Source organism: Oncorhynchus gorbuscha, unplaced genomic scaffold (genome assembly GCF_021184085.1).
Source record: "Oncorhynchus gorbuscha isolate QuinsamMale2020 ecotype Even-year unplaced genomic scaffold, OgorEven_v1.0 Un_scaffold_766, whole genome shotgun sequence".
NCBI classification, from domain to species: domain Eukaryota; kingdom Metazoa; phylum Chordata; class Actinopteri; order Salmoniformes; family Salmonidae; genus Oncorhynchus; species Oncorhynchus gorbuscha.
The window spans coordinates 13,635-40,155 of record NW_025745801.1 but is presented as its reverse complement, the minus strand read 5'-3'; the positions used below and the strand labels follow the sequence as shown (position 1 = coordinate 40,155).

Here is a 26,521-nt window from a genome sequence, read left to right as displayed (position 1 = left end):
TTCCACAATCTGAACAGTGGTGAAGCTTCTGGCCCAGATGTCTGCGCTGGTGTGTTTTCAGGTTGCTTGCCTGAGTAAAACTCTTCCCGCAGTCCAAACAGTGGTATGGTTTCTCTCCAGTGTGTATTCTATTGTGTACTATCATGTCATTTGAGCTAGTAAATCTCTTCCCACATTGATCACAGCTGTAAGGTTTCTCTCCTGTGTGTATGCGCTGGTGCTTTATCAGATTTCTTGAATGAGAAAAACTCTTCCCACAGTCAGAGCAGTGGTAAGGCTTCTCTCCGGTGTGCGTTCTCTGGTGCAGTTTATTGCCATGTGATGTTGAAAGCTCTTCTCACAGACAGAGCAGTGGTAAGGCTTCTCTTGTGTGTGTGTCCGCAGATGAATTTTCAGGTTGCCTAATTGAACAAAACTCTTCCCACAGTCTGTGCAGTGAAACGGTTTCTCTCCAGTATGAATTCTCTGGTGTGTTTTAAGTTTTGACGAAGAGGTGAAACTCTTTCCACAGTCAGAGCAGCGGTGAGGTTTCTTCCCTGCCACTCTCTGCTGGTGTTTGAGGTGTTCTGATCTGGAGAGACTGTTCTCTGCCTCGTCAGCATCATGTTCGTTAGCCTCCCCAGATATGACTCTTCTACTGAGAGAGCGACGGTTACGGCTGTCCCCTGTGAAACAACGACAGACCGTTATATTGAATGGTAATTAAGAACATCTAGGGAGTGTCCCAAAATAAATGTATGTAAGAACATAAACCCACTCAGCCCTGTTGTTTTCCTGCAGTCCACCAACAACACAGACAACCTCATCATACCCTGCAGTGAGGCGCTACCGGGAGAGGCACGACCTGGGGCCCCCGGGAGGGTGAAGGGGGAGGAGGGTCGGAGGGAGAGGGAGGAGAGGGGTGGGATAGGTGTTTCCTGTAAATCCGAAAAAGAGGGTAGTGAAGTTACAACACTGAAGGGTAAAACACAATGATGATCTAATCTGAGATCTGATCTCATGTTATAGAACACAATGATGATCTAATCTGAGATCTGATCTCATGTTATAGAACACAATGATGATCTAATCTGAGATCTGATCTCATGTTATAGATCTAATCTGAGATCTGATCTCATGTTATAGAACACAATGATGATCTAATCTGAGATCTGATCTCATGTTAGAACACAAGGATAAAACACAATGATGATCTAATCTGAGATCTGATCTCATGTTATAGAACACAATGATGATCTAATCTTAGATCTGATCTCATGTTAGAACACAAGGATAAAACACAATGATGATCTAATCTGAGACCTGACTGATCTTCGCTCAGTCTAGATTGTATTGGTAGCGGCGCCATGATATTAATACAATAATACATTTATTGCATAAAATACTTTCCTAATATAAGTGCTTTCATAATGCTTGATTAGTACAAACACATCTTGTTACAGATACATGGCTTTTGGTGCCTAGATTAATTTAACTAAAAAAAAAAAGGTACTCATTTTCCCCCCTTAGGTCAGGGATACCAGAGACCCCAGACCTCGTGTTGTCCCCCCCCTAGGTCAGGGATACCAGAGACCCCAGACCCCCCCCCCTAGGTCAGGGATTGACCTCGTGTTGTTCCCCCTAGGTCAGGGATACCAGAGACCCCAGACCTCGTGTAGTCCCCCTAGGTCAGGGATACCAGAGACCCCAGACCTCGTGTTGTTCCCCCTAGGTCAGGGATACCAGAGACCCCAGACCTCGTGTTGTTCCCCCTAGGTCAGGGATACCAGAGACCCCAGACCCTTGTGTTGTTCCCCCTAGGTCAGGGATACCAGAGACCCCAGACCTCGTGTTGTTCCCCCCTAGGTCAGGGATACCAGAGACCCCAGACCTCGTGTAGTCCCCCCTAGGTCAGGGATACCAGAGACCCCAGACCTCGTGTTGTTCCCCCCTAGGTCAGGGATACCAGAGACCCCAGACCTCGTGTTGTTCCCCCTAGGTCAGGGATACCAGAGACCCCAGACCTCGTGTTGTCCCCCCAGACCCAGGTCAGGGGGATACCAGAGACCCCAGACCCCTGTGTTGTCCCCCCCCTAGGTCAGGGATACCAGAGACCCTAGGTCAGGGATACCAGAGACCCCAGACCCTCGTGTTGTCCCCCCTAGGTCAGGGATACCAGAGACCAATTATAATATGCTACAGTAGGCGTCTGCAACAAGTACAAAAATAAAATAGATTTTAAGATCTAGGATCAGCGTAAGATCTCCCAATCCTAACTATTAGTGTGTTTATTATATAACGGGGGTGAAGCCTCCCTCAACTACAGATCTAGGATCAGCATGTGCTCTCCCAATCATTCCAACACGTTACTCTCTGCCTAACACCATGCCCAGACCGGAGGCGCGTGCAAATGTATTTTGTCCCCAACACACTAAAAGCGAACACGACATGGCAGATTGAAATATCAAAACAAACTCTGAACCAATTATAATCATTTCGTCGACAGGTTCGAAAAGCATTAAACATTTATGACAATTTAAATGAGCTAGCTTGCAGTTGCTAGCTAATTTGTCCTGGGATATACATTTCGAGCTGTTATTTTACCTGAAACGCACAATGGCAACGCTGACGTTCATTGGCGCGTGCGAGCAGTGTGGGCGCAATAATTGAATAACATGCACGTTGTACATTTATTTTGCAACGCTCGCGTCAGTTTGGTCAGCGTGTAAAGTCACAAGAGAAAATGGAGAATAGAGACGGACTCCACTTTCACTGCCGTTCGATTGAAAAAGAGGACTTCGGCCAACATACAAATAACAGTCCAGCCGTAGGCTTCTGCTTATAGCGCATTTTTTCAAAAGTTACACGTCCGATAGCCTTTTAACATGCCTCGTTTGTTCCATCACGTGGTCAAGTATTCTACTCTGCACGGAGCGTCACGTGAAAGAGGGGCTATAATTCAGAGCTGTTGTTTTGCGGCCCTGAAAGGGTCCTGCACTTCCCTGATAAAGATTAGCTAACAGACCCGTAAGTCCACTCCCACAGCAACAGGAATGTTTTGCGGTCCTGCACTCCCTGATAAAGATTAGCTAACAGACCCGTAAATCCACTCCCACAACAACAGGAATTTATGTGTTGTAGCAAATGTGTTTCACGAAATACATGTACCAGATGTTACCAGGCAGTATAACATGACGGTGCCAAAATGTTACCAATCCATGCATTAATCTACGAACTATGACTGAGACATGTGCGTTTCATGCAGAGCATTTGGAAAGTATTCAGACCCCTTGACTTTTTCCACCGTTGTTACATTTACCACCTTATTCTAAAATTGATTTAATAGTTATTTTTCTCTCCTCAATCTGCACACAATAACAAAGCAAAAACAGTTTAGATTTTTTTTGCAACTACACACACACACACACACACACACACACACACACACACACACACACACACACACACACACACACACACACACACACACACACACACACACACACACACACACAAAAGTATTTAGTCAGCCACCAATTGTGCAAGTTCTCCCACTTAAAGATGAGGCCTGTAATTTTCATCATAGGTACACTTCAACTATGACAGACAAAATTAGGGAAAAAAATCCAGAAAATCACATTGTAGGATTTTTAATGAATTTGTTTGCAAATTATGGTGGAAAATAAGTATTTCTCGGGGCCCAGTCCCTTGGGCATTGATAGAATACAACAGAGTGCTGTGGGGGGGGGCTTTGATAGAATATAACAGAGTGCTGTGGGGGGGGGGGGGCTTTGATAGGATATAACAGAGTGCTGTGGGGGGGGGGGGGGGGAGCTTTGATAGGATATAACAGAGTGCTGTGGGGGGGGGGGCTTTGATAGGATATAACAGTGCTGTGGGGGGGGGGGCTTTGATAGGATATAACAGAGTGCTGTGGGGGGGGCTTTGATAGGATATAACAGAGTGCTGTGGGGGGGGGGGGGGCTTTGATAGGATATAACAGAGTGCTGTGTGGGGCTTTGATAGGATATAACAGAGTGCTGTGGGGGGCTTTGATAGGATATAACAGAGTGCTGTGGGGGGCTTTGATAGGATATAACAGAGTGCTGTGGGGGGGGGGGGCTTTGATAGGATATAACAGAGTGCTGTGGGGGGGGGCTTTGATAGGATATAACAGAGTGCTGTGGGGGGGGGGGGGGCTTTGATAGGATATAACAGAGTGCTGTGGGGGGGCTTTGATAGGATATAACAGAGTGCTGTGGGGGGCTTTGATAGGATATAACAGAGTGCTGTGGGGGGGGCTTTGATAGGATATAACAGAGTGCTGTGGGGGATAGGCTTTGATAGGATATAACAGAGTGCTGTGGGGGCTTTGATAGGATATAACAGAGTGCTGTGGGGGGGGGGGCTTTGATAGGATATAACAGAGTGCTGTGGGGGGCTTTGATAGGATATAACAGAGTGCTGTGGGGGGGGGGCTTTGATAGGATATAACAGAGTGCTGTGGGGGGCTTTGATAGGATATAACAGAGTGCTGTGGGGGGGGGGGCTTTGATAGGATATAACAGAGTGCTGTGGGGGGGGGGGCTTTGATAGGATATAACAGAGTGCTGTGGGGGGGGGGGGGCTTTGATAGGATATAACAGAGTGCTGTGGGGGGGGGCTTTGATAGGATATAACAGAGTGCTGTGGGGGGGGGGGCTTTGATAGGATATAACAGAGTGCTGTGGGGGGGCTTTGATAGGATATAACAGAGTGCTGTGGGGGGGGGCTTTGATAGGATATAACAGAGTGCTGTGGGGATAGGATATAACAGAGTGCTGTGGGGGGGGGGATATAACAGGGCTTTGATAGGATATAACAGAGTGCTGTGGGGGGGGGCTTTGATAGGATATAACAGAGTGCTGTGGGGGGGGGCTTTGATAGGATATAACAGAGTGCTGTGGGGGCTTTGATAGGATATAACAGAGTGCTGTGGGGGGGCTTTGATAGGATATAACAGAGTGCTGTGGGGGGGGGGGGGGGGGGGGGCTTTGATAGGATATAACAGAGTGCTGTGGGGGGGGGCTTTGATAGGATATAACAGAGTGCTGTGGGGGGGGGGGGGGGGGGGGAGCTTTGATAGGATATAACAGAGTGCTGTGGGGGGGGGGCTTTGATAGGATATAACAGAGTGCTGTGGGGGGCTTTGATAGGATATAACAGAGTGCTGTGGGGGGGGGCTTTGATAGGATATAACAGAGTGCTGTGGGGGGGGCTTTGATAGGATATAACAGAGTGCTGTGGGGGGGGGGCTTTGATAGGATATAACAGAGTGCTGTGGGGGGGGGCTTTGATAGGATATAACAGAGTGCTGTGGGGGGGCTTTGATAGGATATAACAGAGTGCTGTGGGGGGGGGCTTTGATAGGATATAACAGAGTGCTGTGGGGGATATAACAGAGTGCTGTGGGGGGGGGGGCTTTGATAGGATATAACAGAGTGCTGTGGGGGGGGGGCTTTGATAGGATATAACAGAGTGCTGTGGGAGAGTGCTGTGGGGGGGGGGCTTTGATAGGATATAACAGAGTGCTGTGGGGGGGGGGGCTTTGATAGGATATAACAGAGTGCTGTGGGGGGGGGGCTTTGATAGGATATAACAGAGTGTGGGGGCTTTGATAGGATATAACAGAGTGCTGGGGGGCTTTGATAGGATATAACAGAGTGCTGTGGGGGGGGGGGGGCTTTGATAGGATATAACAGAGTGCTGTGGGGGCTTTGATAGGATATAACAGAGTGCTGTGGGGGCTTTGATAGATATAACAGAGTGCTGTGGGGTGCTGTATAACAGGGTGGGGGCTTTGATAGGATATAACAGAGTGCTGTGGGGGGGGGGGGGGGCTTTGATAGGATATAACAGAGTGCTGTGGGGGGGGGCTTTGATAGGATATAACAGAGTGCTGTGGGGGGGATATAACAGAGTGCTGTGGGGGGGGCTTTGATAGGATATAACAGAGTGCTGTGGGGGGCTTTGATAGGATATAACAGAGTGCTGTGGGGGGGCTTTGATAGGATATAACAGAGTGCTGTGGGGGGGGGGATAGGATATAACAGAGTGCTGTGGGGGGGGCTTTGATAGGATATAACAGAGTGTGTGTGGGGGGGCTTTGATAGGATATAACAGAGTGCTGTGGGGGGGGGGCTTTGATAGGATATAACAGAGTGCTGTGGGGGGGGGCTTTGATAGGATATAACAGAGTGCTGTGGGGGGGGGGCTTTGATAGGATATAACAGAGTGCTGTGGGGGGCTTTGATAGGATATAACAGAGTGCTGTGGGGGGGGGGGGGCTTTGATAGGATATAACAGAGTGCTGTGGGGGGGGGGGCTTTGATAGGATATAACAGAGTGCTGTGGGGGGGGGCTTTGATAGGATATAACAGAGTGCTGTGGGGGGGGGGGCTTTGATAGGATATAACAGAGTGCTGTGGGGGGGGGGGGGCTTTGATAGGATATAACAGAGTGCTGTGGGGGGGGGGGGGCTTTGATAGGATATAACAGAGTGCTGTGGGGGGGCTTTGATAGGATATAACAGAGTGCTGTGGGGGGGCTTTGATAGGATATAACAGAGTGCTGTGGGGGGGGGGGGGGGCTTTGATAGGATATAACAGAGTGCTGTGGGGGGGGGGGCTTTGATAGGATATAACAGAGTGCTGTGGGGGGGGGGCTTTGATAGGATATAACAGAGTGCTGTGGGGGGGGGCTTTGATAGGATATAACAGAGTGCTGTGGGGGGGGAGGCTTTGATAGGATATAACAGAGTGCTGTGGGATATAACAGAGGGCTTTGATAGGATATAACAGAGTGCTGTGGGGGGGGGGGGGCTTTGATAGGATATAACAGAGTGCTGTGGGGGCTTTGATAGGATATAACAGAGTGCTGTGGGGGGGGGGGGGGGGCTTTGATAGGATATAACAGAGTGCTGTGGGGGGGGGGGCTTTGATAGGATATAACAGAGTGCTGTGGGGGGGGGCTTTGATAGGATATAACAGAGTGCTGTGGGGGGGGGGGGGCTTTGATAGGATATAACAGAGTGCTGTGGGGGGGGGGGGCTTTGATAGGATATAACAGTGCTGTGGTGCTGTGGGGGGGCTTTGATAGGATATAACAGAGTGCTGTGGGGGGGGGGGGGGGGGGGCTTTGATAGGATATAACAGAGTGCTGTGGGGGGGGCTTTGATAGGATATAACAGAGTGCTGTGGGGGGGGGGGGGCTTTGATAGGATATAACAGAGTGCTGTGGGGGGGGGATTTGATAGGATATAACAGAGTGCTGTGGGGGGATATAACAGGGGCTGTGGGGGCTTTGATAGGATATAACAGAGTGCTGTGGGGGGGAGCTTTGATAGGATATAACAGAGTGCTGTGGGGGGGCTTTGATAGGATATAACAGAGTGCTGTGGGGGGGCTTTGATAGGATATAACAGAGTGCTGTGGGGGGGCTTTGATAGGATATAACAGAGTGCTGTGGGGGGGCTTTGATAGGATATAACAGAGTGCTGTGGGGGGGGACTTTGATAGGATATAACAGAGTGCTGTGGGGGGGGCTTTGATAGGATATAACAGAGTGCTGTGGGGGGCTTTGATAGGATATAACAGAGTGCTGTGGGGGGGCTTTGATAGGATATAACAGAGTGCTGTGGGGGGCTTTGATAGGATATAACAGAGTGCTGTGGGGGGGGGGGGGGCTTTGATAGGATATAACAGAGTGCTGTGGGGGGGGGGGAGCTTTGATAGGATATAACAGAGTGCTGTAGAGGGCTTTGATAGGATATAACAGAGTGCTGTAGAGAGGGGCTTTGATAGGATATAACAGAGTGCTGTGGGGGGGGGCTTTGATAGGATATAACAGAGTGCTGTAGGGGGGGCTTTGATAGGATATAACAGAGTGCTGTGGGGGGGGGGGGGCTTTGATAGGATATAACAGAGTGCTGTGGAGGGGGCTTTGATAGGATATAACAGAGTGCTGTGGGGGGCTTTGATAGGATATAACAGAGTGCTGTGGGGGGGCTTTGATAGGATATAACAGAGTGCTGTGGGGGGGGGCTTTGATAGGATATAACAGAGTGCTGTGGGGGGGGCTTTGATAGGATATAACAGAGTGCTGTGGGGAGAGAGAGGGGGGCTTTGATAGGATATAACAGAGTGCTGTAAAATTTGATAGGATATAACAGAGTGCTGTGGGGGATATAACAAGTGCTGGGGCTTTGATAGGATATAACAGAGTGCTGTAAAATTTGATAGGATATAACAGAGTGCTGTGGGGGGGGGGGGCTTTGATAGGATATAACAGAGGGCTGTGGGGGGGGCTTTGATAGGATATAACAGAGTGCTGTGGGGGGGCTTTGATAGGGATATAACAGAGTGCTGTAAAATTTGATAGGATATAACAGAGTGCTGTGGGGGGAGCTTTGATAGGATATAACAGAGAGTGCTGTAAAATTTGATAGGATATAACAGAGTGCTGTAAAATTTGATAGGATACAACAGAGTGATGTAAAATTTGATAGATATAACAGAGTGCTGTGGAGGACTTTGATAGGATTTGATAACAGAGTGCTGTAAAATTTGATAGGATATAACAGAGTGCTGTGGGGGGCTTTGATAGGATATAACAGAGTGATGTAGGGCTTTGATAGGATATAACAGAGTGCTGTGGGGGGCTTTGATAGGATATAACAGAGTGCTGTGGAAGGGCTTTGATAGGATATAACAGAGTGCTGTAAAATTTGATAGGATATAACAGAGTGCTGTGGGGGGCTTTGATAGAATATAACAGAGTGCTGTGGAGGGGGGCTTTGATAGGATATAACAGAGTGCTGTGGGGGGGGGCTTTGATAGGATATAACAGAGTGCTGTGGGGGGGGGCTTTGATAGGATATAACAGAGTGCTGTGGGGGGGGGGAGGACTTTGATAGGATATAACAGACAGTGCTGTAAAAATTTGATAGGATATAACAGAGTGCTGTAAAATTTGATAGGATATAACAGAGTGCTGTGGGGGGGCTTTGATAGGATATAACAGAGTGCTGTAGGGCTTTGATAGGATATAACAGAGTGCTGTGGGGGGCTTTGATAGGATATAACAGAGTGCTGTGGGGGGGGCTGATAGGATATAACAGAGTGCTGTGGGGGGGGGGGGGGCTTTGATAGGATATAACAGAGTGCTGTGGGGGGGGGGGTGGGGGCTTTGATAGGATATAACAGAGTGCTGTGGGGGGCTTTGATAGGATATAACAGAGTGCTGTAAAAGGGCTTTGATAGGATATAAACAGAGTGCTGTAAAATTTTGATAGGATATAACAGAGTGCTGTAAAAGGCTTTGATAGGATATAACAGAGTGCTGTAAAAATTGATAGGATATAACAGAGTGCTGTGGGGGGGGGGCTTTGATAGGATATAACAGAGTGCTGTGTAAAAAATTTGATAGGATATAACAGAGTGCTGTGGGGGGGGGCTTTGATAGGATATAACAGTGCTGTGGGGGGGGGGCTTTGATTAGGATATAACAGAGTGCTGTGGGGGGGGGGGGGGCTGATAGGATATAACAGAGTGCTGTAAAATTTGATAGGATATAACAGAGTGATGTGGGGGGGGGCTTTGATAGGGAATATAACAGAGTGCTGTGGGGGGGCTTTGATAGGATATAACAGAGTGCTGTGGGGCTTTGATAGATATAACAGAGTGCTGTGGGGGCTTTGATAGGATATAACAGAGTGCTGTGGGGGGGGCTTTGATAGATATAACAGAGTGCTGTGGGGAGGGCTTTGATAGGATATAACAGAGTGCTGTGGGGGGGCTTTGATAGGATATAACAGAGTGCTGTGTGGGGGAGGGCTTTGATAGGATATAACAGATATAACTTTGATAGGATATAACAGAGTGATGTGGGGGGCTTTGATAGGATATAACAGAGTGCTGTGGGGGGGCTTTGATAGGATATAACAGAGTGCTGTGGGGGGGCTTTGATAGGATATAACAGAGTGCTGTGGGGGGGGGGGGGGCTTTGATAGGATATAACAGAGTGCTGTGGGGGGGCTTTGATAGGATATAACAGAGTGCTGTGGGGGGGGCTTTGATAGGATATAACAGAGTGCTGTGGGGGGGGCTTTGATAGGATATAACAGAGTGCTGTGGGGGGGGGGCTTTGATAGGATATAACAGAGTGCTGTGGGGGGGCTTTGATAGGATATAACAGAGTGATGTGCCAGGGGGGCTTTGATGGATATAACAGAGTGCTGTGGGGGCTTTGATAGGATATAACAGAGTGATGTGTGGGGGGGGGGGGGGCTTTGATAGAATATAACAGAGTGCTGTGGGGGGGGCTTTGATAGGATATAACAGAGTGCTGTAAAATTTGATAGGATATAACAGAGTGCTGTGGGGGGGGGGGGGGCTTTGATAGGATATAACAGAGTGCTGTGGGGGGCTTTGATAGGGATATAACAGAGTGCTGTGGGGGGGGGCTTTGATAGGATATAACAGAGTGCTGTGGGGGGGGGGGGGGGGCTTTGATAGGATATAACAGAGTGCTGTGGGCTTTGATAGGATATAACAGAGTGCTGTGGGGGCTTTGATAGGATATAACAGAGTGCTGTGGGGGGCTTTGATAGGATATAACAGAGTGCTGTGGGGGGGGGCTTTGATAGGATATAACAGAGTGCTGTGGGGGGGGGGCTTTGATAGGATATAACAGAGTGCTGTGGGGGCTTTGATAGGATATAACAGAGTGCTGTGGGGGGGGGGGGGGGGGGGGCTTTGATAGGATATAACAGAGTGCTGTGGGGGGGGGCTTTGATAGGATATAACAGAGTGCTGTGTGGGGGGGGGCTTTGATAGGATATAACAGAGTGCTGTGGGGGCTTTGATAGGATATAACAGAGTGCTGTGGGGGCTTTGATAGGATATAACAGAGTGCTGTGGGGGGGGGCTTTGATAGGATATAACAGAGTGATGTGGGGGGCTTTGATAGGATATAACAGAGTGCTGTGGGGGGGGCTTTGATAGGATATAACAGAGTGCTGTAAAGGGGCTTTGATAGGATATAACAGAGTGCTGTGGGGGGGTGGGGGCTTTGATAGGATATAACAGAGTGCTGTGGGGGGCTTTGATAGGATATAACAGAGTGCTGTGGGGGCTTTGATAGGATATAACAGAGTGCTGTGGGGGGCTTTGATAGGATATAACAGAGTGCTGTGTGGAAAATTTGATAGGATATAACAGAGTGCTGTGGGGGGGGCTTTGATAGGATATAACAGAGTGCTGTGGGGGGGGGGAATTTGATAGGATATAACAGAGTGCTGTGGGGGGGTGGGGGCTTTGATTGGATATAACAGAGTGCTGTGGGGGGGGGGGGGGGGGGCTTTGATAGGATATAACAGAGTGCTGTAAAATTTGATAGGATGTAACAGAGTGCTGTGGGGGGGGGCTTTGATAGATATAACAGAGTGCTGTGGAAATTTGATAGGATATAACAGAGTGCTGTAAAATTTGATAGGATATAACAGAGTGCTGTGGGGTAAATTGATATATATAACAGATGCTGTGGGGGCTTTGATAGGATATAACAGAGTGCTGTGTGGGGCTTTGATAGGATATAACAGAGTGCTGTGCTGGGGGGGCTTTGATAGGATATAACAGAGTGCTGTGGGGGGGGGGCTTTGATAGGATATAACAGAGTGCTGTGGGGGGCTTTGATAGGATATAACAGAGTGCTGTGGGGGGGGCTTTGATAGGATATAACAGAGTGCTGTGGGGGGGCTTTGATAGGATATAACAGAGTGCTGTGGGGGGGGGCTTTGATAGGATATAACAGAGTGCTGTGAGGGGGCTTTGATAGGATATAACAGAGTGCTGTGGGGGGGGGGCTTTGATAGGATATAACAGAGTGCTGTGGGGGGGGGGGCTTTGATAGGATATAACAGAGTGCTGTGGGGGCTTTGATAGGATATAACAGAGTGATGTGGGGGGGGCTTTGATAGAATATAACAGAGTGCTGTGGGGGGCTTTGATAGGATATAACAGAGTGCTGTGGGGGCTTTGATAGGATATAACAGAGTGCTGTAAAATTTTTGATAGGATATAACAGAGTGCTGTGGAGGGCTTGCTGATAGGATATAACAGAGTGCTGTGGAGGGCTTTGATAGGATATAACAGAGTGCTGTGGGGGGCTTTGATAGGATATAACAGAGTGTGCTGTGGGGGGGCTTTGATAGGATATAACAGAGTGCTGTGGGGGGGGCTTTGATAGGATATAACAGAGTGCTGTGGGGGGGGGCTTTGATAGGATATAACAGAGTGCTGTGGGGGGCTTTGATAGGATATAACAGAGTGCTGTGGGGGGGGGGCTTTGATAGGATATAACAGAGTGCTGTGGGGGGGGGGGCTTTGATAGGATATAACAGAGTGCTGTGGGGGGGGGGGGGGCTTTGATAGGATATAACAGAGTGCTGTGGGGGGGGGGGCTTTGATAGGATATAACAGAGTGCTGTGGGGGGGGGGGGGGCTTTGATAGGATATAACAGAGTGCTGTGGGGGGGGAGCTTTGATAGGATATAACAGAGTGCTGTGGGGGGGCTTTGATAGGATATAACAGAGTGCTGTGGGGGGGGCTTTGATAGGATATAACAGAGTGCTGTGGGGGGGGGGCTTTGATAGGATATAACAGAGTGCTGTGGGGGGCTTTGATAGGATATAACAGAGTGCTGTAGGGGCTTTGATAGGATATAACAGAGTGCTGTGGGGGGGGGGGGGGGGGGCTTTGATAGGATATAACAGAGTGCTGTGGGGGCTTTGATAGAATATAACAGAGTGCTGTGGGGGGGGGGCTTTGATAGGATATAACAGAGTGCTGTGGGGGCTTTGATAGATATAACAGAGTGCTGTGGAGGGGCTTTGATAGGGATATAACAGAGTGCTGTGGAGGCTTTGATAGGATATAACAGAGTGCTGTGGGGGCTTTGATAGGATATAACAGAGTGCTGTGGGGGGGGGGCTTTGATAGGATATAACAGAGTGCTGTGGGGGGGCTTTGATAGGATATAACAGAGTGCTGTGGGGCTTTGATAGGATATAACAGAGTGCTGTGGGGGGGGAGCTTTGATAGGATATAACAGAGTGCTGTGGGGGGGGGGCTTTGATAGGATATAACAGAGTGCTGTGGGGGGGGGGGGGGGGGCTTTGATGGATATAACAGAGTGCTGTGGGAGGGGGCTTTGATAGGATATAACAGAGTGCTGTGGGGGGGGCTTTGATAGGATATAACAGAGTGCTGTGGGGGGGGGGGCTTTGATAGGATATAACAGAGTGCTGTGGGGGCTTTGATAGGATATAACAGAGTGCTGTGGGGGGGCTTTGATAGGATATAACAGAGTGCTGTGGGGGGGTGGGGGCTTTGATAGGATATAACAGAGTGCTGTGGGGGGGGGCTTTGATAGGATATAACAGAGTGCTGTGGGGGGGGTGGGGGCTTTGATAGGATATAACAGAGTGCTGTGGGGGGGGGCTTTGATAGGATATAACAGAGTGCTGTGGGGGGGGGGGGCTTTGATAGGATATAACAGAGTGCTGTGGGGGGGGGGGGGCTTTGATAGGATATAACAGAGTGCTGTGGGGGGGCTTTGATAGGATATAACAGAGTGCTGTGGGGGGGGGGGGCTTTGATAGGATATAACAGAGTGCTGTGGGGGGGGCTTTGATAGGATATAACAGAGTGCTGTGGGGGGGGGTGGGGGCTTTGATAGGATATAACAGAGTGCTGTGGGGGGGGACTTTGATAGGATATAACAGAGTGCTGTGGGGGGGGGGGGCTGATAGGATATAACAGAGTGCTGTGGGGCTTTGATAGGATATAACAGAGTGCTGTGGGGGGGGGGGGCTTTGATAGGATATAACAGAGTGCTGTGGGGGGGGCTTTGATAGGATATAACAGAGTGCTGTGGGGGGGGGCTTTGATAGGATATAACAGAGTGCTGTAAAATTTGATAGGATATAACAGAGTGCTGTAAAATTTGATAGGATATAACAGATGCTGTGGGGGGATTTGATAGGATATAACAGAGTGCTGTGGAATTTGATAGGATATAACAGAGGGCTGTGGGGGGGGGCTTTGATAGGATATAACAGAGTGCTGTGGGGGGGGCTTTGATAGGATATAACAGAGTGCTGTGGGGGGGGGGCTTTGATAGGATATAACAGAGTGCTGTGGGGGGGGGGGCTTTGATAGGATATAACAGATGCTGGGGGGGGCTTTGATAGGATATAACAGAGTGCTGTAAAATTTGATAGGATATAACAGAGTGCTGTGGGGGGGGGGGCTTTGATAGGATATAACAGAGTGCTGTGGGGGGGGCTTTGATAGGATATAACAGAGTGCTGTAAAATTTGATAGGATATAACAGAGGACTGTGGGGGGGCTTTGATAGGATATAACAGAGTGCTGTGGGGGCTTTGATAGGATATAACAGAGTGCTGTAAAATTTGATAGGATATAACAGAGTGCTGCTGTAGGATATAATTGATAGGATATAACAGAGTGCTGTGGGGGGGCTTTGATAGGATATAACAGAGTGCTGTAAAATTTGATAGGATATAACAGAGTGCTGTGGGGGGGCTTTGATAGGATATAACAGAGTGCTGTGGGGGAGTGGGGGGCTTTGATAGGATATAACAGAGTGCTGTGGGGGGCTTTGATAGGATATAACAGAGTGCTGTGGGGGGGCTTTGATAGGATATAACAGAGTGCTGTGGGGGGGGGGCTTTGATAGGATATAACAGAGTGCTGTGGGGGGGGGCTTTGATAGGATATAACAGAGTGCTGTGGGGGGCTTTGATAGGATATAACAGAGTGCTGTGGGGGGGGCTTTGATAGGATATAACAGTGCTGTAGGGGCTTTGATAGGATATAACAGAGTGCTGTGGGGGGGGGGGGCTTTGATAGGATATAACAGAGTGCTGTGGGGGGGGGGGGGGGGCTTTGATAGGATATAACAGAGTGCTGTGGGGGGGGGGGGGGGCTTTGATAGGATATAACAGAGGGCTGTGGGGGGGCTTTGATAGGATATAACAGAGTGCTGTGGGGGGCTTTGATAGGATATAACAGAGTGCTGTGGGGGGGGGCTTTGATAGATTATAACAGAGTGCTGTGGGGGGGGGCTTTGATAGGATATAACAGAGTGCTGTGGGGGGCTTTGATAGGATATAACAGAGTGCTGTGGGGGGGGGGGGGGGGCTTTGATAGGATATAACAGAGTGCTGTGGGGGCTTTGATAGGATATAACAGAGTGCTGTGGGGGGGGCTTTGATAGGATATAACAGAGTGCTGTGGGGGGGCTTTGATAGGATATAACAGAGGCTGTGTAAAATTTGATAGGATATAACAGAGTGCTGTGGGGGGCTTTGATAGGATATAACAGAGTGCTGTGGGGGGGGGGCTTTGATAGGATATAACAGAGTGCTGTGTAAAATTTGATAGGATATAACAGAGTGCTGTGGGGGGGGGGGATAGGATATAACAGAGTGCTGTGGGGGGGGGCTTTGATAGGATATAACAGAGTGCTGTAGGATAGAGGGGCTTTGATAGGATATAACAGAGTGCTGTGGGGGGGGGCTTTGATAGGATATAACAGAGGGCTGGGGGGTGGGGGGGGGGGCTTTGATAGGATATAACAGAGGGCTGTGGGGGGCTTTGATAGGATTATAACAGAGTGCTGTAAAAATTGATAGGATATAACAGAGTGCTGTGGGGGGGGGGGGGGGGGCCTTTGATAGGATATAACAGAGGGCTGTGGGGGCTTTGATAGGATATAACAGAGTGCTGTGGGGGGGGGCTTTGATAGGATATAACAGAGTGCTGTGGGCTTTGATAGGATATAACAGAGTGCTGTGGGGGGGGGCTTTGATAGGATATAACAGAGTGCTGTAGGATATAACAGAGGCTTTGATAGGATATAACAGAGTGCTGTCGGGGGGCTTTGATAGGATATAACAGAGTGCTGTAAATTTGATAGGATATAACAGAGTGCTGTGGGGGGCTTTGATAGGATATAACAGAGTGCTGTGGGGGGGGGGGGGGAGCTTTGATAGGATATAACAGAGTGCTGTGTGGGGGGGCTTTGATAGGATATAACAGAGTGCTGTGGAATTTGATAGGATATAACAGAGTGCTGTGGGGGGGGCTTTGATAGGATATAACAGAGTGCTGTGGGGAATTTGATAGGATATAACAGAGTGCTGTGGGGGGGCTTTGATAGGATATAACAGAGTGCTGTGGGGGGCTTTGATAGGATATAACAGAGTGCTGTGGGGGGGGCTTTGATAGGATATAACAGAGTGCTGTGGGGGGGGCTTTGATAGGATATAACAGAGTGCTGTGGGGGGCTTTGATAGGATATAACAGAGTGCTGTAAAATTTGGGATTACAACAGGGTTTTGATAGGATATAACAGAGTGCTGTGGGGGGGGGGGGGATAGGATATAACAGAGTGATGTGGGGGGGGGGGGGGGCTTTGATAGGATATAACAGAGTGCTGTGGGGGCTTTGATAGGATATAACAGAGTGCTGTAAAATTTGATAGGATATAACAGAGTGCTGTAAAATTTGATAGGATATAACAGAGTGATGTAAAAGCTTTGATAGGATACAACAGAGTGCTGTGGGGGGGGGGGGGGCTTGATAGGATTACAACAGAGTGCTGTAAAATTTGATAGGATATAACAGAGTGATGTGGGGGCTTTGATAGGATATAACAGAGTGATGTGGGGAAAATTTGATAGATATAACAGAGTGCTGTGGGAAATTTGATAGGATATAACAGAGTGATGTGGGGGGGGCTTTGATAGGATATAACAGAGTGCTGTAAAATTTGATAGATATAACAGAGTGCTGTGGAATTTGATAGGATATAACAGAGTGCTGTGGGGGAGGGCTTTGATAGGATATAACAGAGTGCTGTGGGGGGGGAGCTTTGATAGGATATAACAGAGTGCTGCTGTGGGGGCTTTGATAGGATATAACAGAGTGCTGTGGGGGGGGGCTTTGATAGGATATAACAGAGTGCTGTGGGGGGCTTTGATAGGATATAACAGAGTGCTGTGGGGAGGGCTTTGATAGGATATAACAGAGTGCTGTAAAATTTGATAGGATATAACAGAGTGCTGTGGGGCTTTGATAGGATATAACAGAGTGCTGTGGGGGGGGGGGGGCTTTGATAGGATATAACAGAGTGCTGTGTGGGGGGGGGGCTTTGATAGGATATAACAGAGTGCTGTAAAATTTGATAGGATATAACAGAGTGCTGTAGGGGAGCTTTGATAGGATATAACAGAGTGCTGTGGGGGGGGGGCTTTGATAGGATATAACAGAGTGCTGTGGGGGCTTTGATAGGATATAACAGAGTGCTGTGTGGGAAAGGGCTTTGATAGGATATAACAGAGTGCTGTAAAATTTTGATAGGATATAACAGAGTGCTGTGGAGGCTTTGATAGGATATAACAGAGTGCTGTAAAATTTTTGATAGGATATAACAGAGTGCTGTGGGAGGGGCTTTGATAGGATATAACAGAGTGCTGTGGGAGGGGGGGGCTTTGATAGGATATAACAGAGTGCTGTAGGGGGCTTTGATAGGATATAACAGAGTGCTGTGGGGGGGCTTTGATAGGATATAACAGAGTGCTGTGGGGGGCTTTGATAGGATATAACAGAGTGCTGTGGGGGCTTTGATAGGATATAACAGAGTGATGTGGAGAGGCTTTGATAGGATATAACAGAGTGATGTGGGGGGGCTTTGATAGGATATAACAGAGTGCTGTGGGGGCTTTGATAGGATATAACAGAGTGCTGTGGGGGAATTTGATAGGATATAACAGAGTGCTGTGGGGGCTTTGATAGGATATAACAGAGTGCTGTAAAATTTGATAGGATATAACAGAGTGCTGTGGGGGGGGCTTTGATAGGATATAACAGAGTGCTGTGGGGGGGGCTTTGATAGGATATAACAGAGTGCTGTGGGGGGAGCTTTGATAGGATATAACAGAGTGCTGTGGGGGGGGGGGGGGGGGGCTTTGATAGGATATAACAGAGTGCTGTGGGGGGCTTTGATAGGATATAACAGAGTGCTGTGGGGGGATATAACAGAGTGCTGGGGGCTTTGATAGGATATAACAGAGTGCTGTGGGGGGGGGGGGGCTTTGATAGGATATAACAGAGTGCTGTGGGGGGGGGGCTTTGATAGGATATAACAGAGTGCTGTGGGGGGGGGGGCTTTGATAGGATATAACAGAGTGCTGTGGGGGCTTTGATAGGATATAACAGAGTGCTGTGGGGGCTTTGATAGGATATAACAGAGTGCTGTGGGGGGGGGCTTTGATAGGATATAACAGAGTGCTGTGGGGGGCTTTGATAGGATATAACAGAGTGCTGTGGGGGGGGGGGCTTTGATAGGATATAACAGAGTGCTGTAGGGGGCTTTGATAGGATATAACAGAGTGCTGTGGGGGGGCTTTGATAGGATATAACAGAGTGCTGTGGGGGGCCTTTGATAGGATATAACAGAGTGCTGTGGGGGGGGGGGCTTTGATAGGATATAACAGAGTGCTGTGGGGGGGGGCTTTGATAGGATATAACAGAGTGCTGTAAAATTTGATAGGATATAACAGAGTGCTGTGGGGGGGGGGGGGCATTAGGATATAACAGAGTGCTGGGGGGGCTTGATAGGATATAACAGAGTGCTGTGGGGGGGGGGGCTTTGATAGGATATAACAGAGTGCTGTGGGGGGGGGCTTTGATAGGATATAACAGAGTGCTGTGGGGGGAGCTTTGATAGGATATAACAGAGTGCTGTGGGGGGGGGGGGCTTTGATAGGATATAACAGAGTGCTGTGGGGGGGGGGGCTTTGATAGGATATAACAGAGTGCTGTGGGGGGGCTTTGATAGGATATAACAGAGTGCTGTGGGGGGGCTTTGATAGGATATAACAGAGTGCTGTTGATTGATAGGATATAACAGAGTGCTGTGGGGGGGGGGGCTTTGATAGGATATAACAGAGTGCTGTGGGGGGGGGGCTTTGATAGGATATAACAGAGTGCTGCTGTGGAGTATAAACAGAACATGTAGGATATAACAGGCTTTGATAGGATATAACAGAGTGCTGTGGGGGGGGGGGGGGGGGGGGCTTTGATAGGATATAACAGAGTGCTGTGGGGGGGGGGGGGGGGGGCTTTGATAGGATATAACAGAGTGATGTGGGGGGGCTTTGATAGGATATAACAGAGTGATGTGGGGGGCTTTGATAGGATATAACAGAGTGCTGTGGGGACAGGGGGATGACGGATTTGAGTGCTGTACAAACATATTGGGATTAACAGAGGGCTGTGGGGGGGGGCTTTGATAGGATATAACAGAGTGCTGTTTAGAACACAATACTTTTTGATAGGATATAACAGAGTGCTGTGGGGGGGGGCTTTGATAGGATATAACAGAGTGCTGTGGGGGGGGGCTTTGATAGGATATAACAGAGTGCTGTGGGGGGGCTTTGATAGGATATAACAGAGTGATGTGTAAAAGCTTTGATAGGATATAACAGAGTGATGTGGGGGGGGGCTTTGATAGGATATAACAGAGTGCTGTGGGGGGGGGGGGCTTTGATAGGATATAACAGAGTGCTGTGGGGGGGGGGGGGCTTTGATAGGATATAACAGAGCTGTGGGGGGGCTTTGATAGGATATAACAGAGTGCTGTGGGGGCTTTGATAGGATATAACAGAGTGCTGTGGGGGGGGCTTTGATAGGATATAACAGAGTGCTGATTTATAGGATATAACAGAGTGCTGTAAACTTTGATAGGATATAACAGAGTGTGGGGGCTTTGATAGGATATAACAGAGTGCTGTAGGGGGGCTTTGATAGGATATAACAGAGTGCTGTGGGGGGGGCTTTGATAGGATATAACAGAGTGCTGTGGATTTGATAGGATATAACAGAGTGCTGTGGGGGGGGCTTTGATAGGATATAACAGAGTGCTGTTTGAAGGGGGGCTTTGATAGGATATAACAGAGTGATGTGGGGGGCTTTGATAGGTATAACATGTTAGTGCTGTGGGGGGGGGGGGGCTTTGATAGGATATAACAGAGTGCTGTGGGGGGGGCTTTGATAGGATATAACAGTCACCCAAAGTGCTGTGGGGAAGGGCTTTGGGGTTATAGTTATAACAGAGTGCTGTGGGGGGGTCTTTGATAGTGAACATATAACAGAGTGCTGTGGGGGGGCTTTGATAGGATATAACAGAGTGCTGTGGGGGTTTGATAGAATATTTCAGAGTGGGGAGGGCTTTGATAGGATATAACAGATAGGAATAGGCTAGTTTACCAGGTCTTTGATAGAATATAACAGAGTGCTGTGGGGGGGGCTTTGATAGGATATAACAGAGTGCTGTGGGGCATCAAACAGTCACCTAAACGGGTTTGATAGAATATAACAGAGTGCTGTGCTTTGATAGAACATAACAGAGTGCTGTGGGGGCTTTGATAGAATATAACAGAGGGCTGTGGGGGGGCTTTGATAGAATATAACATGTTAGTGGAACAGTTTGATAGAATATAACAGAGGGCTGTGGGGGGCTTTGATAGAATATAACAGAGGGCTGTGGGGGGGGGCTTTGATAGAATATAACAGAGTGCTGTGGGGTTATAGGATAGGGAATAGGCTTTGATAGAAACAGTATAACAGAGGGCTGTGGGGGGAAGTTATTTCTTTGATAGAATATAACAGAGGGGAATAGGCTGTTTACCAGGGGGTTAGTGGAACTTTGATAGAATATAACAGAGTGATGTGGGGGCTTTGATAGAATATAACAGAGTGCTGTGGGGGGGCTTTGATAGAATATAACAGAGTGCTGTGGCTTAGCTGGCTGGCTTAGATAACTATATACCAGTAACATCGGTTTACTTTAATGTAGCTGTAAGAATTGGTGTTGATAGCTGCTGTCTGTCTCCTGCAGTCACAGAACATTAGCAGGCTAGTTAGCAACATTGCAAGCTATTTATTAAAAAATACATTCACATCGCATTTGCTTGTAAACTGTCTGAAAGCAGTAGTCATGAGTAGTCATGACAACAGTCACCCAAACGATTTGGTTTGAAGTTATTTCTGTTGGGGTTATAGTTAATAACATGATAGGGAATAGGCTAGTTTACCAGGTCCTCTATGTTAGTGGAACAGTGTAACTTTAGACCGTCCCTCGCCCCATACCCGGGCGCGAACCAGGGACCCTCTGCACACATCAACAACAGTCACCCAAACGATTTGGTTTGAAGTTATTTCTGTTGGGGTTATAGTTAATAACATGATAGGGAATAGGCTAGTTTACCAGGTCCTCTATGTTAGTGGAACAGTGTAACTTTAGACCGTCCCCTCGCCCCCATACCCGGCGCGAACCAGGGACCCTCTGCACACATCAACAACAGTCACCCAAACGATTTGGTTTGAAGTTATTTCTGTTGGGGTTATAATTAATAACATGATAGGGAATAGGCTAGTTTACCAGGTCCTCTATGTTAGTGGAACAGTGTAACTTTAGACCGTCCCTCGCCCCATACCCGGCGCGAACCAGGGACCCTCTGCACACATCAACAACAGTCACCCAAACGATTTGGTTTGAAGTTATTTCTGTTGGGGTTATAGTTAATAACATGATAGGGAATAGGCTAGTTTACCAGGTCCTCTATGTTAGTGGAACAGTGTAACTTTAGACCGTCCCTCGCCCCATACCCGGCGCGAACCAGGGACCCTCTGCACATCAACAACAGTCACCCAAACGATTTGGTTTGAAGTTATTTCTGTTGGGGTTATAGTTAATAACATGATAGGGAATAGGCTAGTTTACCAGGTCCTCTATGTTAGTGGAACAGTGTAACTTTAGACCCGTCCAGGGACCCTCGCCCCATACCCGGGTTTGCGAACCAGGACCCTCTGCACACATCAACAACAGTCACCCAAACGATTTGGTTTGAAGTTATTTCTGTTGGGGTTATAGTTAATAACATGATAGGGAATAGGCTATTTACCAGGTCTGAATAGGCTAGTTTACCAGGTCCTCTATGTTAGTGGAACAGTGTAACTTTAGACCGTCCCCTCGCCCCATACCCAGGCGCGAACCAGGGACCCTCTGCACACATCAACAACAGTCACCCACGAAGCATCGTTACCCATCTCTCCACAAAACCACTACTTCAAGGTCTCAGAGCAAGTGACGTCACCGATTGAAACTAAGCTACCCGTTTCACATCCGTTACACTAGTAAAAAAAACGCTGCAAACCAGTTTTCCTGCAATACTTCCGCATTATGATCGGATTGATGTAATAACTAGAAAAATAGACACACGTGAGGAGTAACTTGGCATTGGGACTTTTGATGCATATTACTAATGAAACCCCACGTGGTTACGTTTATGCTACCTACCCCTTTCAACCCCCCCACTTGTCCCAGACCATGTGCTGTGCCCGAGGTCAGGGATTTACAAGACTATTTATAATATGCTACAGCAGATCCGATTTCATATTGGGGAAAACGAATTGATTGGAGTTAGAGTTAAACTGACAACAATACTGCTACTTTCTCTCTCTCTCTCTCTCTCTCTCTCTCTCTCTCTCTCTCTCTCTCTCTCAGGCACAGTACCTGTAGTTAAATAATTACAGATATTGTTAATTTCCTTTTTCTTCGAGTGCTGGATTTTCACCCACAGCGGCCAATCCACCATTCATTCTGATCTGAACTACTCCAACCCTCCGATGTCCACAGATATCTGTGGCCAACAGATGCATATCTGTATTCCCAGTCATGTACAATCTATCGATTAGGGCCTAATGAATTTATTTAAAATTGACAGATTTACTCAAATGAACTGTAACTCTGTAAAATCTATTAAATTGTTGCATGTCGCGTTTGTATTTTTTGTTCTGTATACTTGGTTTTGTTCACCAGCTTCAAAAAACAATATGGTTGGTTATTGAAAATATATTTCAGTGGTTTAGATGGTACAAAGATTCTCTATACTGTGCGTGCTTCTTTTGTCACATAAACTGAAATTAGGTAAACTATTATATTTTTTTGCAAACAAGGAAATGGCGGAGCGATTTATGCATATGGCCACCAACTTTCAGCATGCGACTTCACAGTGAAATGGTTGCTTACGAACCTTCCTAACGAGTTTAAAAATAACAAATACATTATTTTCACGTACAAAAACAGCACAAATGTCAATAGCATTTCGCTACACCCGCAATAATAGTGTATGTTACCCATAGCATTTGTTTTGACCGTTAAACGGGTGCTGTGTAAAAGCAGGAAGTTGGCTACAAAGACCCCTGGTCTTAAATGTATATAAACCGACCTTATTCATTGTAGATTCTTCCGTTATTGTCGATTACAGAGATCCTGCGAAGTTAACCAGATGGGAATATTTACGTCTAGTCTACTGATATTGTAGATTAGGGAGGTAGAGGTCTGAGACGTTATATTTCAACACGTGGCTCTCTGCCCAAAATCACAAGACAAAAGAGCCGAGGCTCCACCTTCACTTCCGGTGTTGTGCAGAAAAGCCTCCCCCCTGCCAGAATTCTGCGCACTCAAATCTTCATTCAATCTTCATTCAATTCTTCACTTCATTCAAATCTTCATTCAAATCTTCATTCAATTCTTCATTCAAATCTTCATTCAATTCTTCATTCAATTCTTCATTCAATTCTTCATTCAATTCTTCATTGCTGCGACTTGCTTTTCTTTGCTCTTCACTCCGTTGTCAGTTCAGCCTCCATTTCACTGATCTTAGAAGCAGAAATAATTGTACATGTGTGTTCTTCAAGGCAGCTGTCAGTGATCACTGTGTTTCATGTTATTTGATTTGTTATTTGAGTATTGGTGTCGATTGTCTTTTCAAATATGGACAAAGATGTTAACATCATGAGAGAAACAGCAGAAATATGTTCAATTTAATATAATTGTATATAAAAAAATTATATGGATCTTTCAAGGTTTATCTTTGATCCACATTCTGACTAGATGGCCACTAAAATACAGGAATTTCGGTCGGCAAGAAAACCCCCTTCTAATTTCCTTAATTCTGTCACTAGAGTCAAATACTTTATACAGAACAAAATTCATGTCAGGATAGACAACCGAAATGAATACTTAATGTATGTGTGTTATATTAAACAGAGGAGGGAGTAAAATGTAGGAAAGCAATACACTTTTCAGAACAACTACTAGTCGAATAAGACACGGGAGAAATGACGACTTTTGGCAAAGATATTTATTTATAGATTAATACGCTTGAAACAAATAGCCAAACCGAAAACTGCAGACATTACTAGTGAAATCAAAATGACATTAAAAAAATGAAATGCAGCCTAACGTGATGAGAAATCTCAACGAGCAAGTAAATCGATGAAGAATTGAGTGCTTGCGCGTTTACGCGAAGGGGGATTCTGGCAGGGGGGAGCTATTCGGCACAGCACCTGTTTAACTGAAACATTGGAAATACAAATACTACTCCAGTCGTTGGTGGCCTTCTGATTTTAGTCGCTCATTTTCTAAAGTTAAGGCAGTTTCTTTGGACCCCGAAAGGTTGGAGTTTGAGCCCCGCAAGGTTGGAGTTTGGGCCCCGCAAAGTTGGAGTTTGGGCCCCGCAAGGTTGGAGTTTGAGCCCGCAAGGTTGGAGTTTGGGCCCGCAAGGTTGGAGTTTGGGCCCCGCAAGGTTGGAGTTTGGGCCCCGCAAGGTTGGAGTTTGGGCCCCGCTCTAAAATAAAATCCAATATTTCAGCCAGTCAGCCATCTCACAAACGGATCGCTGTCCATCGTGTTGAAATAGTGACGTGTCTAATTGGCTGCATGCCTAATTAATCGATGATAGAGTTTCTGGGTATGTATAGCTTTTCGTTATACTTTCATTATCATGATTTATCTCGAGCTACAGTGCCCTCAGAATGTATTCATACCCCTTGACTTATTCCACATTTTGTTGTGAAACAGCCTGAATTCAAAATGGATTTTAATATATATATATATATATATTTCTTTATCTACCAATAGGTGCCCTTATTTGCGAGGCATTGGAAAACTTCCCTGGTCTTTGTGGTTGAATCTGTGTTTGAAATTCACTTCTCGACCGTACAGATAATTGTACAGTATATCTGGGGTACGGAGATGAGGTCGTCATATTAAACACTATCATTGCACACAGAGTGAGTCCATGCAACTAATTATGTGTGACTTGTTAAAAAGCACATGTCTACTCCTGAACTTATTTAGGCTCCTTGCCATAACAAATGGGTTGAATACTTATAAACTCAAGACATTTCAGCTTTTCATTTTGAATTCATTTGAAAACATTGAAAACATTTAAAACCGTTGAAAACATGATTCCACTTTGACATTGTGTGGTAGTGTGTGTATGCAGTGGTGTAATGTACTTCAGTAAAAATGAAGTAGTTGTTTGGGGTATCTGTACTTTACCATTTATATTTTTGCCAACTTTTAATTTTACTTCACTTACATTCCTAAAGACAATAATGTACTTTTTTTACTCCATACATTTCCCTGACACCCAAAAGTACTTGTTACATTATGACAGGAAAATGGTCAAATTCACACACTTATCAAGAGAACATCCCATGTCATCCCTACTGCCTCTGCTCTGGAGGACTCACTAAACAGAGAACATCCCTGGTCATCTCTACTGCCTCTGATCTGGAGGACTCACTAAACAGAGAACATCCCTGGTCATCTCTACTGCCTCTGATCTGGAGGACTCACTAAACAGAGAACATCCCTGGTCATCTCTACTGCCTCTGATCTGGAGGACTCACTAAACAGAGAACATCCCTGGTCATCTCTACTGCCTCTGATCTGGAGGACTCACTAAACAGAGAACATCCCTGGTCATCTCTACTGCCTCTGATCTGGAGGACTCACTAAACAGAGAACATCCCTGGTCATCCCTACTGCCTCTGATCTGGAGGACTCACTAAACAGAGAACATCCCTGGTCATCTCTACTGCCTCTGATCTGGAGGACTCACTAAACAGAGAACATCCCTGGTCATCTCTACTGCCTCTGATCTGGAGGACTCACTAAACAGAGAACATCCCTGGTCATCTCTACTGCCTCTGCTCAGGCGGACTCACTTAACACAAACGCTTCATCTGTAAAGGATGTCTGAGTGTTGGAGAGTGACCCTGGCTACAGGTAAATGATGTCTGAGTGTTGGAGTGTGACCCTGGCTACAGGTAAATGATGTCTGAGTGTTGGAGTGTGACCCTGGCTACAGGTAAATGATGTCTGAGTGTTGGAGTGTGACCCTGGCTACAGGTAAATGATGTCTGAGTGTTGGAGTGTGACCCTGGCTACAGGTAAATGATGTCTGAGTGTTGGAGTGTGACCCTGGCTACAGGTAAATGATGTCTGAGTGTTGGAGTGTGACCCTGGCTACAGGTAAATGATGTCTGAGTGTTGGAG

At 47.1% G+C, this 26,521-nt stretch overlaps 1 protein-coding gene across 1 annotated transcript; it reads right to left on the bottom strand.

The window, feature by feature from the left end:
* Positions 1-225: 225 nt before the first annotated feature.
* Positions 226-23,719, bottom strand: LOC124020185 (zinc finger protein 79-like). Its single transcript, XM_046335518.1, has 3 exons — positions 23,400-23,719; positions 758-917; positions 226-665 (listed from the first exon to the last, which is right to left on the bottom strand). The coding sequence occupies exons 1-3, from the start codon at positions 23,406-23,408 to the stop codon at positions 226-228; spliced, it is 609 nt and encodes a 202-aa protein (XP_046191474.1). The 5' UTR covers positions 23,409-23,719.
* Between the last annotated feature and the right edge of the window lie 2,802 nt (positions 23,720-26,521).